Source organism: Sinocyclocheilus grahami, unplaced genomic scaffold, assembly GCF_001515645.1.
Source record: "Sinocyclocheilus grahami isolate Dianchi unplaced genomic scaffold, SAMN03320097.WGS_v1.1 scaffold270.1, whole genome shotgun sequence".
In the NCBI taxonomy this organism is placed as follows: domain Eukaryota; kingdom Metazoa; phylum Chordata; class Actinopteri; order Cypriniformes; family Cyprinidae; genus Sinocyclocheilus; species Sinocyclocheilus grahami.
Window position 1 is genome coordinate 1,038,946 of NW_015505449.1, and position 13,544 is coordinate 1,052,489.

Genomic DNA, 13,544 nt, shown 5'->3' on the forward strand with positions numbered 1-13,544 from the left:
TAATACATGAAAAAAGGAATATAATATACAATTACCAGACCTCATAAAAACAGAATACATTTATAATACCAGCCTTAAATACATAAAAAAATAAATAAATACAACTTGATTTTATATAGCACCTTTAAATGTGGTTTTCTCAAAGCACATTTGGTTTGAACAAAAATAAAAAATAAAAAATCTAAATAAATTAAAAATGTAAAAAATTCATATCATAAAGTCATCATACTGGTTATTGGCTATAGCGTAAAACTAGATTTAGAAAATCTGAGTGGCGCTGGTCACCATGGTGATAGAGCATTGTAGGTGGTTGCCAGGGTGTTGCTATGCAGTTGCTAAGGTGTTATGAGTGTTTTTATTTTGCTGCTATGTGGTTGCTAAGGAGTTTTAGATGGCTGCCAGGTGGTTTTCCATTCTCATATCTCAATAATATTGTAGTCTCTCGACATGGCCTCCTTCGGTTTAAAACTGTGGGATTTCTCTGACCTGTTTAATCATGCACTAGGCAAAAATCATTCATAAATCATCCATGCACTAGGCAAAGTTCAGTCACTGTAAAGTAAAAGCAGAACTCTCCTCAACAAGCCACACCCTTTTAGGCATCATTCACATCTGTAACATAAACATGCATGATGAATTATGTGCTGGATACTGCCATTCCAACAGCATGTCTCAGCCTGATCTAACAGATAAAGGCACAAGACAGAGTTCAGCAGCATTACAATAAATCCTGCATTATGATGCACTAGACCAAAGCACAGGCCAGGCGGTGTGAAGGTGTCTGACGGGATTCATACCCTCAGGAGTGACTGATATACCCCTCTGAGTGATGGATAGCTGTCAGAGCCATCGAGAGCTATCAGTTCAGCCCCAAGGGGAGCGGTTTGGGACTGTAATAGTGTCCTTAATTGCCACCAAAAACACTCTTTTCTCCAGGTCATTAGACAGATTGGGAATGTGAGCGAGTGTGTCAGGCTTAAAGGGGGGAAACACCTCGAGACATCGCCTGGAAGCGGAGCAGGTGAGCAGCTCCAGAAAATGGTCTATGGACCCTATTATCTCCTGAAACATCTCATCTTCTTCAAACAGCACTAATGGAGCGATGACTGGGTGAAGACTCTGACACAATCCAGTCATTGATCATTTAACTGACACTGGATGTAATGCTTATTGAATATGCTTTCACATCCTGAACAAAGAGCCCAATCTTCAAATACTACACTTCACTTTCTTAAATACTTACAGCCGCCATGTTTAATGTCTGACTACGCAAAACAAAGCTTTCTTTGAGCGTTTAATTCATAAAACATTTATAGAACATGATTAAGAAGTACAAACATTATTCAAATTGACTACAAATTGTGATTGTTCTGATAAAATTCCAATTTATAACGCAATTTAAAAAAAAGCTCCAGGTTTGCTGTGCTTGTTTTAGAGCTGCACAATTTAGCCAAAAATTATATTACTTTTACTTTTAGTCATTTAGCAGACGCTTTTATCCAAAGCGACTTACAAATAAGAAAAAGTAATTAAAACTAAAAGCTAAAACTCTATAAATACTATATATATATACACACATTTAAGAAAATTAAATAAATTAAAAATGACAAATGCATACAACAACATTTCAAAACTAAAACATTTAAATGAAAACAAAAAAATAAAGCTAAAAATCAATTCAAACATACACAAATAAGAAAAAGTAATTAAAACTGAAAGCTAAAAGCTTTTAAGAAAATAAAAGAAATTAAATAAAAATGACAAAGGCATACAACAACATTTCAAAACTAAAACATTTAAATGAAAACAAAAAAATAAAGCTAAAAACAATTCAAAAATATTAAAAGAACAAAAGGTATAATAATGATTCTAACATAACACTAAGCCGAACACCAAAAAACAACTACATAAGTGTATGTACAGCCACACACATATACATATACATGTACATATATATAAATACATTAAATATATATATATACACATATTATATTATATTATTCTAAAACAATAATAATAATAATGGTTATTATCATCATTATTACTATTAATTAAAAAAATTTAACAAAATAAGAGATTACTATTTTAATTCTTCCCTGTAAATTTTTGTTTAGTAATAATAATAACAAAAATAATTTTACGCCAATACTAATATTTATGATTGTTGTAATTTATTTTTTTAAATGTTAAACCTCAGAATAACATCAAGATTTTATTCTGGCGGAAATATGCAGGAAGCCTTTAAAGCTTCTATTTTGTTGACAATAAGCACTTATTGCATTATCAAATGCATGTAATAAGTGTCCCAAACTCACAAACAGATGCAGAGATAGAGTTCATGTGCAGCAGCATTTACAGTATTGTAAACCCAGCCGCTTTGAGACACTGAAAACACCAGATTATGACCTGCTCACGTGTAAAACAACACAGTGCCACGTTTCACTCTGAAACATGTAGTGCATATATCTAATCAAATTGCAGCCTTTGAAGTTTGTTTTTAAGCTTGTGCACAATAGAAAGGAAAGTTGCTAATAAACTGGATGGAAACTTGGCTAATAACACAAAACCAAAAATAAATAGATTTTATTAGTTAACAAAACTATTCTAAACATGACTTCAATTCATAGGGGCTGGGAGAAAAGGATCTTGTCATGATGATTTTTTGACTTAAAATCTTGTTTTCAAGGCTACCAGCTAATGCTGTGGACAGATGACTCACCTGGTGCTGTCCACCCCAGGTTTGATGTATCCTTCCACACAGCCCTCCCATACGCTGTTGGCCATGGCGTTCCCGATGGCCATCATCACCATGCTGAGCTCCACAGGCCAGTCGTCCAGGTCCAGAGACCGTACGCGGGACAGATGGGTGCCCAGGTTCCTGTGCATCCCAGAGCACTCGATACAGATCAGAGCGCCAAGGTTCAGACTGGCCCAGTCCGGATCTGAGAGACAATTGAAAACGTATTTTTATTAAATTATTAAAGTTATTTAATATTCATTTTAAATTGTATGTTATTTTTTAATTATGTTTTATTATTGTAATGTGAGTAAAACTACTCAACAAAAATAGAACAATTATTTTCATTTAATTATTCAAATGAATTTTAATAAAAGTTTTTTATTTTATTATTTTAATTACTTTAATATTATTTGTATTATTTTAATGAGGGTGAAACTACCCAACAAAAATAGAAAAAATGTCTTAAAAGTTATTTTAAATTATCTAAGTTAATTTTATTATTTTTAATTATTTTATTTTTATTATTTTAATGTGGGTGAAACTACCCAACAAAAAAATTATTAAAATGATTTTAATTTTATTTTACAGTACTTTATCACATTATACCTCATGACACTATACAGCAAAGGAAAAGACAAACATATGATAAAATGTCTAATAAAATGAATCTAGCTTCATGTCCAGAAATGGGTGCCGTCACAATGTTTTACTCACTGGGGGCGTCACAGTCTGCACAGAAGCTGTTTCCCCTCATGTTCCTGATGGACTGGATGACCACTGCATCACTCTGGCTTCCTAATCGAGACTACGTGGCATAATAATTCAGATGTCACCGTTTGAAAAGAGCAGAAGGATACATAAGGCATATTAACCTATTTCCACAGTATCTAAATAAACATAATATCATCTTACCTTGTTCTTGCTGCTCTCACAGGACTGTAGACTGGCAAATATCTGGCTCTCAATGGCCTGAACCCAGAGTTCTCTCTCCTCATACGTGGACACCTCAAAGTGCCACATCTGACCCGTCAGGGACACGATGATGAACTCAAATGACTCCTCTTGCTCTGAAACACACCAAACGTGAGATGAGTTTGGACACAAAGTGATTGTTCAATTTGGTAAAGAGTATGTCTGATACTGACAGATTTAAAAATAATAATCAAATTATAAAAAAAAAATGAATGAAATTGCAGATTAAAGAAACAAAAACATAAATACCATTATTTCCAAGTTCGAGATCATCTTCACTAAAGGCTGAAAATGCAAACATTTAAATGGCCAATATCCAAGGTGCATTATGGGTATCTGCGATTAGTGTCAGTTTCTGTTGTTCATCAGCATCGTAAAATCCAAGTGATTAAAAAGGTAAATACATCCATTAGAGTACTTATCTCATTACCAGTGAAGACTCATTATTATTGCAGCTGCCTAAATAGAATATAATGTGGGTTAATCATTCTGGTCACAGTAATTTCCACATCGCAAAAACACACGCGAGGTACTGCAATGTTTCTACCGAGCTCAAATGAGGGGCGAGAGGTGAAAAACAGACCATCATTTCTGCAATTTGCTCAATATTCAGTTCAAAACCATGATTACTTTTGATATGTACGGGACGATGATTGCACACGCGAGTATTACGGCCGATGAAGCTGCATGAGGCCATAATAAGTTCAATTACTGCAGTTGTTCTACAGAAAAAAGGCTGTTTATTAGTATTAAAAACGCACAACATAACACCATTTATTGACGCCCACCGTAAATGATCATTAGCACATTACTGAGGTCTCACGTTTACAGAAATTATCATGAATTATCAAGGTCATGTGCCAACCCCAGTTTTTTTTTTTGGTAAATTTATCCTCTACATTGTGAGATTTTTATTATTTTTTTTAAAATATACATATATTTAACAGGGTTAGCAAGGATAATATAATATAATATATAATTAATATAATAAAATGATTATTAGCACATTAATAAGGTCCAATTTTTTCAATATTTACTTAACAGGGAAATAATATAAAATATAATATAATAATGATTATTAGCACACTATTTAGGTCTCATTTTTAGAAAATGTATCATGAATTATCAAGGAATTATGAAAAAATATATACAAATATAATAAAAAAGAATATGAATATAAACCTTTCACTAACTATTATATAACTATATAATATAAACTCTATTTAGGTCTCATTTTTAGAAAATGTATCATGAATTATCAAGGAATTATGAAAAAATATATACAAATATAATAAAAAAAGAATATGAATATAAACCTTTCACTAACTATTATATAACTATATAATATAAACTAATTTATATTCATATTATTCCTTTTATATATTATTCAATGCATTTAATGCTGACTTTTTGGATTTTACAAATTAAAGCTACTTTATCATGTTTATCATGAATTATCAAGGAATTATGAAATAATATATAAAAATATAATAAAAAATGAATATGAATATAAACCTTTCACTAACTATTATATAACTATATAATATAAACTCATTTATATTCATATTATTCCTTTTATATATTATTCAATGCATTTAATGCTGACTTTTTGGATTTTACAAATTAAAGCTACTTTATCATGTTTATTTGGAACTTAATGGATATAAAACCAAAGGATAAGTTTATTCATAACAAATGAAGATTAGTTGGTACATTGTAGAAACAAAACTTTAAAGTCTCTACCAGATGACACATTTCTGCCATCACTAATACAAACTACACACATAACTTTAAATTCAGATGCAATGTTGAGCGTTTATCTTGAATGTAAAGCATATAAATCTGTATCTCCTCTCATCGCCGATCCATAATCTGCATATGATGACCCAAACACATGCATATCATTGGCAAAGACTCCCGTTCCCATCAGCGGAGCGCATGGCCTCAAGCGAACGGCAACAATCCAATTAGTTTGACACCCTCCTCAATTATCCGATTTATTCACGGGACTTGACTCCAGGTCAGAGATCAATACAGATCCAGCAGCTTTGTGTCTAAATCAAGGACTAAAGGGTGAAGGTCTGTCGCCCCAGTTGATCTCTCTGCTTTGTTTACATTTCATGCTTCTTTTTGCTGGAAATCAACCACAAATGTAAGACGGGATGCACAATACACATGGATAAATATGTTGCACAAAGGTCGATGGAACTACTTTAGTAGTATTTTCCAGAATGTGGTCAAAATAAGGGAACGCATTTCATTTTTAGCACAAATGAAAGCAAAAGTAAATATTTACTTTTGATTTTAGTAATAAGTAGATCGTGCAAATGGCACATATTTTGTATTTTAGTATCACAGAAGGGAATATATTGTATTTGGATAACATTTTGGCTGTCGTGATTTAATTTCTCGCCTGCTATTATGAACAGCAACACAATTATCTGGCATTGCACTGTCCAGTGATTATACACCTCTGCATCTGAACACAGACAATTATTCTGTTGGCTGGCCATCTGATAAATTTGCCATTACAACAGGTAATTTCAATATGGAATTATTCACAAAAAAAACAACTGTGTTTCTGATGTCAGCAGCTTGAAACCACAGAGAAAAAAAAGCTAAGCAACATTCATTTTGTGCATTAATTGTTAAACAGCATACAAAATAACAGTAATTGTTATTTCGGTAATATTTCTTTGAATACAAAGGAGAGACCAAATTTACTGCTAAATTTATAGAGCTTCCTACTTAGAATTTGAATGTACTTATAATGCACCAAAACGCGGTCTAGACAGGTTCACGGGTTTTGAAACACATTCTATACCTCTCTGCTCATAAAATACAGTGGTGATAATATAGTAATTCACATCCAAATTAACAGCAGTTCATTGCAATAAAAAGAAAATCATTTGACCTTTAAAAAAAGAAAAAGAAAAATAGACTAATGAACAAATTCAAATGTTAGGCTTCAAATATTTTACATACATACATATATATATATATATATATATATATATATATATACACACGTTACAGTTTTTCACTAAAAGCAAATAAAAGTACAAAAGCCATTAAATCATTAACTGCGTTTCCATTACCCTTCAAATTGCGTAAATTGAAATTGCGAATTGAAAATACACTTAATAGAAACGCGTTAATTTAGCAAAAACGCCCATATATCACAAAAAAGTTTTTACGCTCGCATGAGGTGGTTTTTCAGACAATTTGAAAAATAAATATTTCGCAAAACTGCAATGGAAACGTTTTTTTCGCATTACCAGGTCACATGGCGTACGTAAAAAGTCATATGATCATTCTTCAATGTACTATAACCTCCAAGAAACACTTCATATGTGGTTGCTCTCAAGTATAAGGGGCTTTCCCTGCCATTAATGCTTAGACTATTTACACTGCACACGTCTGCGGCGGGTTACAGCTCCGAAACGGCCACCGGAGCTGGTCGCAGCCACTCTAGTCAACGCTTGTGTTACCAGTCACGCCACGGTACGTCCCAAAAGCTGCTCTCCGCGCTGCTTCTGTCAAGATACACACATACGCCGCCTTCGATTAAATATAATGGCTAGTGTAGCCAAAATCCGTTGCCATGACTTATCGCGAGAGGAAAAAATGACGCTTTAGTTGCATAACATGGGTTAATGGAAATGCCGTCATTTCGCAATACTTTTTTATCAACATTTATAAAATATCGCCAAAGTTTCGCATAAATCTGTAATGGAAACGTGCCTATTGTGAAACTAGACATATACTACCAAAACCAGACAAAAGTTTGAACACTTGACTGAATTTATAGTAGCATTATCGTAATATGCATGTGATCCAAAGGCTTGTGATATTTAACTTCAGTAAAAAATACTTCAAATTTGTTTCTTTTTTTTTTTAAATACTTAATTTTTTACATTTTTAATTTGGAGGAAAAACATGTCAACAAACTGTGTCAAAACTCTTTAAAAGAATCCCAGGATGCACTGCAGCTGGTTGAGTGAACGTCCAGAATAATCCGAATCTAGACAAAGCAGCTCAAACATACGAGAGTTTTAATTTAATTTTAAATAACATTCGTTGGTTGTTCTCTGTACTTTCATAAGCATTATTTCACAGTACTGATGACTTTCTCTTATTCTAAAATAAGAAAAATGTCCCAAGTGTAGTGAAGGTCTGAGAAAATAAAAGTGAAAATGCACTGCATTAAAGTAAAAAAGAAAGCATTTTATCAAAAAAAAAAAAAAAAAAAAACTACCCAAAGACTCTAAGGTTTGTTAATATAAAATGTGCAATAACACAAGCTCCCAATCAGCCACTGGTGCTCAGAAATTAGCAGTAATGAGACGGAGCAGCGCAGGTTCTGCCTGACTACATCCAGTTAAAATCCAATCTGAAAGACTGGAGGCAAAGAGGGCAGAAACAACTTACCTTAATTAATACGCTACAATAAAAGAAAGATAACAACATCTAAAAGCACAGTCTTTCTCTACTCCTCTCCTCCTGGCCCTTGCGATCTTTCATTCATGTTTCTATTCATACCGCAGTCACATTCAGACACACAGATTATTTCAGCTTATACGCTACTGTTCAAAAGCTTAGGGTTGGAAAGATTTGTTACATTTTTTTGAATGCTCGGATCCTCACCAAGGCTTAATTTATTGGATTCAAAATACAGTAAAAACTGTAATATTGCGAAATATTATTATAATTTAAAATAGCGGTTTTCTATTCGAATATATTTTAAAATGTAATTTATTCCTGTGATGCGCAGCTGAATTTTCAGCATCATTACTCCAGTCTTCAGTGTCACATGATCCTTCAGAAAGCATTCTAATATGCTGATTTGCTGCCCAAGAAACATTTCTTATTATTATCAATGTTGAAAACAGTTGCGCTGCTTAAAATTTTTGTGGAAACCATGAACAATTTCTTCAGGATTCTTTAATGAATAGAACGTTCAAAAGAACAGCATTTATTTGAAATAGAAATCTTTGCTGTCACTTTTGATCAATTTAATGCATCCTTGCTTAAAAACAGTATTAATTTCTTTCAAAAAAGAAGGGTGGGACTTGATTGCACCCATCCGGAATAAAGCATTTTTTTCTTTTGAATAATATGTACTGAAAAATCACGCACAATAAGACCAGTAACCTTTATTGCAACACTAAACACTAAAGATTTTGATCTTTAAGGTGAGATCTACTTCAGCAACACGAATACACAAAAAATCTAAGCAAATTAGCACAGAGAGTGAGAACGAAGGAGAGGAAAAGGAATTGCCAACATTTGCTCAAGTGCATCCCATCTAATGAAAGCAGATGATTCTAGTCCAAACGCCCTCTGGGTCAGACGCCTGCTCCAGTACCACATCTGGACCTGCCAGTGTGACCCGATTGCTATTCTGTCAGAGCATGCGGCCACGCGACCACAAATCCATCAAATCAGCCGCAAGGGGTTTAAGTCAAGGTGTGTGTGTGTGTGTGTTGCTTTACGAACTCCAATAGGTGACAATCTTGAATCTAACACATGTGCTCTAGTACACGAAACAGGTCTGGGCCTATAGAGATGCTAGCTGGTGTCTAAGAATTAACGGGCAGCTGGGAGGAACCAGACCTGCCTGTGCCATCTGTAAATGTCAGTGGCGGCGTTTGCTCATTTTACACATCATTAAAGGCAATATTCCTAACCTGTATTAGAGCAATCAGCATGCGCCCATTACTGACACAGGCCTGGGGGGGATACAGGCCAAACACTGAGGAGGCGAGAACGCACACACCATCTCCATCAGACACACACACAGTGTAAACAATAACACCCTTTACACACACACACACACACACACACACACACGACACTTCAGACAATGAACTGAAGGTAAATGCAGACATAAACACTCCCCAACAATCATCTGATGTACATGAATTTACAAATATATACATGCAGTCGCATTTATCTTCTTTAAAAGGTCTAACAGAGACACAGGGCTTCAAGGAACCAACACCACTGGTCCAAAAACACATGAAGCTTCATTTGCTGCTGCCTGAAACCGGGCAAGTGTATTTATCAGCCTGAAGGATCAAAACAAGTAATGCCACCTGGACATCCTTATACCAGTATAAAAACAATATATATATAGATTTCGAAGTAAAAAAAAAAAAAAGATAGGACTAAATACTTTGTATTTAGGGCAAAGGGGAATTAAGAAGCTGATTAGGCCTTGATTTGTTTATTATCAGAGATCGTTCAATATTGCTTTTTTATATACTGATTATTTATATGTTCAGATGTCTGATAATCGATAGGCAGAGTCAATACAAATTGTTTTAAATTGTTTATTGTTTTATTTTCTGCCACAATAATAACTAAATGTTCACTAGACTACAAAAATAAAAACATAATTAAAATAAATTTATGAAATATTTAACATTTAAATACATTAACAAATGAGATAAACTGATAGCAATTTATTCAAGGATCCAAGCGCCCCCCTCCACCCCTCCCATCTCTCCCACTCCTCTGCCTTCAGCAGATACAACTTGCTCCATGTGAGTGATTCTCATACTTAAGCAATATGTCTGTATTCTGCATGCACTCACCAGAACAGACACGCACACACTAATAGAACCTTTCCGACTGCACAGAGGCAAAAAACAACGTTCATGATGGAAGTTCGTAGGAAATTGCGTCCGCACACACATTCAGCCGCTGCTATTCTGCCAGATGACCAAGCCAAGCTTAAGAAAATCAGAGGTTAGCCCTCGTATTCTTGAGGAACTGTCTGCGTAATGAGACTGAACGAGCGCTAAGAATGTCTTTAACTCCTGCTGCAATGGGAAATGACCACGTTTGCGATCCCTTGAGCTTGTAATGTCATCCATACACATTTAAAACGAATAAAACAGTCACAATAGTGGCGCTGGATCATTTGAGGCGATTTCAGCTCATGCAAAAACACAATTAAACTTGATCCTGGTCGCAGCTAAAACGGACGTGATCCAGAAGAGCATGATGAGGGGAAAAGCTATGAAAATGTTGACAGAATCTGTCTTTAGAGCACCTACAGACATTATCATTTAATGCTCGATTATGGTCTTTTTGTGACTTCAAAGATGTACACTGGCTCTAGGTGGATTTATAAAATGGTTATCCAAAAAAACCCATTTTTTAAGGAAGTGTCTGTGTCAACGTCATTGATGGACAGCGTCCATCTAGTTGATGGATTTGGCCTATTGGCAACAAAACAGCCTGAGGGAAGCGCTATTGTTTCCTCAATAACAACCAATTAGGAGACTGTATTTGTCATTGGGACGGGCAATAAAACTCAAGTGGTCTTCTCTGTTGCATGTGGCACAGAACAATGGATCAAATGGAAGCATTTACTAATTCAGAAAAAGATTAATTTATTTTATTAGCCACAGGCCAATTGGACCTTTTTTTTTATAGCATTTTGTCACTAAGACAAGCCTACAACTGCTGAAACAGTTACTGATGCCCAAAAACTACTGGTGTTTGTGTTGATTTGTTGTTACCAATGGGACAGTGAGATACAAGCGATATGGTACATGGTCATTTTTTTGTACAAACACAAACTTGTACAGTTTTGTGTCCCTTTACCTTCATTCCCTGCAGAAAGGCCGTCTGGTTTGGTGATGCCTGTGCTCTTTTTCCGTCTGTGTTTCTTGCGGTTGGCATGAGGTGATGGTGGAGGCTCAAGTTTGGGACTGGTGGCGCTGCTCATGCCAGGGGCGGAGCTGAGAGGATCTGCCATCCCATTGGCTGAAGGAAGAAAAACAGACATGAAGTTAAACCAATACTAGAATACCTGATTACCTGAAATCCTTACAGTCTGAGTCAAATTCTACAAACATTTTTACAACTTTTTTTTTTTTTAGATTTCTTATTTTATTAAACTTTATATAAACTATGTATTTTATTGCACATATTAAACAAATATAAAACAATAATAATAATACATATTTGTTTATAAATACTATTTTTGTAATTTTATACACTATATATACTGTATATATATATATATTATTAACATTATATATTTTATTATTAACTATTATATATATATTAATATTTTACATTTTTATTTATTTACTGCATTTAATATTGTAACAATAAAAACACATCATACATTTTATACATTATTATTATTATTATTATACACACAAACATCATTCTGACTTTGATTTTGGTTCAATTGAAATAAATGTGCACGCTAATGCTATAGTGTGTTTTTCATCACAGGCTTTTTCTGACTTGTTTTTTTGGCAAAATATACAACAATTATTTTATTTATATTATTGTTATTATTTTATATACATTTATATTCATTTTTTATTTATATATCTTATTAGTATTATTAATACTAATTAAAATGATATATATATGTACAACAACAACACATAAAATATACATTTAAATAATATATTAGTTAAATATGACCCTGGACCACAAAACCAGTCATAAGGGTCAATTTCTCGAAATTGAGATTAATACATCATCTGAATAAATAAGCTTTCCATTGATGTATGGTTTGTTATGATAGGACAATATTTGGCTGAGATACCACTATTTGAAAATCTGAAATCTGAGGGTGCAAAAAATTCTAAATATTGAGAAAATCGCCTTTAAAGCTGTCCAAATGAAGTCCTTAGCAATGCATATTACTAATCAAAAATTAAGTTTTTATATATTTACGGTAGGAAATTTACAAAATATCTTCATGGAACATGATCTTTACTTAATGTCCTAATGATTTTTGGCATAAAAGAAAAATCGATAATTTTGACACACAATGTTTTTTTGGCTATTGCTACAAATATACCCCAGCGACTTAATACTGGTTTTGTGGTCCAGGGTCACAAATATAAGTGATACACACACACACACACACACACACACACACACAAAAAACAATAATATAAAAACCAAAAAATGGTGGCTTCCTAGCAAAACTGAGATACTAATTTGTTTGAAAACACAGCTGATCACATATTATGTTGTCATCTCATAAACAAGGTTACTGCTCGACTGAGGATTTTTCCTTAATTTTGGACCCTGGTTACCTGCTTCCACCACATTTTACAAGACAAGTGAAGATCCACAACCAGTGAGGAAAACAAGAGCTGGACCACACCTCCGTTTCACCTCTATTAGCTTGACGAGAAGGGGACGTGCACGTGAGTAACAAATGATGATTTGCTGTTGCCCGAGGACCAACGCTGTAATGGGAGACGCCACACGAGCACAAGAGAGGTTGGGTTGGGTGTAAGGTGATTTTATAGAAGCGATATTAACCTGCCGCCCCACGCTAGTGTGTTTCTGTGACGCGGTAAGAAAAGGGGGTGCCAGTAGGGAAGCCACGGCCATCTTTCTGAGCTTCATGACACTTCGACATCATTTTTGGGCACCCTCGGGACACCATTACCCACAACCCCCCGACCAGCCCAGGGGCAGAAGGGCCTGGCAAAGTGGACCCTATATTGTTAGCGGCCCTCAGAAACACACATGTGGGAAGCCTCCTCCATTGTCTTGGCATCAAAAGCTCATTGTAGTGTTGCAAACTCCATTCATCTCCACAGGCCTGGGGTGTATAAGAGTGTGTGCGCGTGCAAATGTGTGTGTGTGTGTGTGTGTGTGTGTGTGTGTGTGCGACGACGCTCGGGTCTGGGAATGTCTGAAACCCACGGAGCCAAATAACGCATATTCTAATGGCACCAACAACCATTAGCCTGTGTAGAACATTAGGCGTAATTTGGGGGTTTACCTTGAGGGATCGCGAGGCTAGCATGCTCTTTAAAGAGAGAGAGATGGAGGC

The 13,544-nt window shown here is 34.7% G+C and overlaps 1 protein-coding gene across 1 annotated transcript in view; it reads right to left on the minus strand.

Moving 5' to 3' along the window:
• The window catches only part of LOC107599726 (arf-GAP with GTPase, ANK repeat and PH domain-containing protein 3-like), an 87,390-nt gene that overhangs the window by 16,972 nt on the left and 56,874 nt on the right, over window positions 1-13,544 (minus strand). Inside the window, exons 10-13 of the mRNA XM_016291409.1 lie at window positions 11,330-11,491; window positions 3,653-3,807; window positions 3,455-3,545; window positions 2,720-2,942 (exon numbers count right to left, since the gene is read on the minus strand). Of these exons, the coding sequence (XP_016146895.1) occupies window positions 2,720-2,942; window positions 3,455-3,545; window positions 3,653-3,807; window positions 11,330-11,491 (631 nt within the window). The remainder of the gene's footprint in view (window positions 1-2,719; window positions 2,943-3,454; window positions 3,546-3,652; window positions 3,808-11,329; window positions 11,492-13,544) is intronic.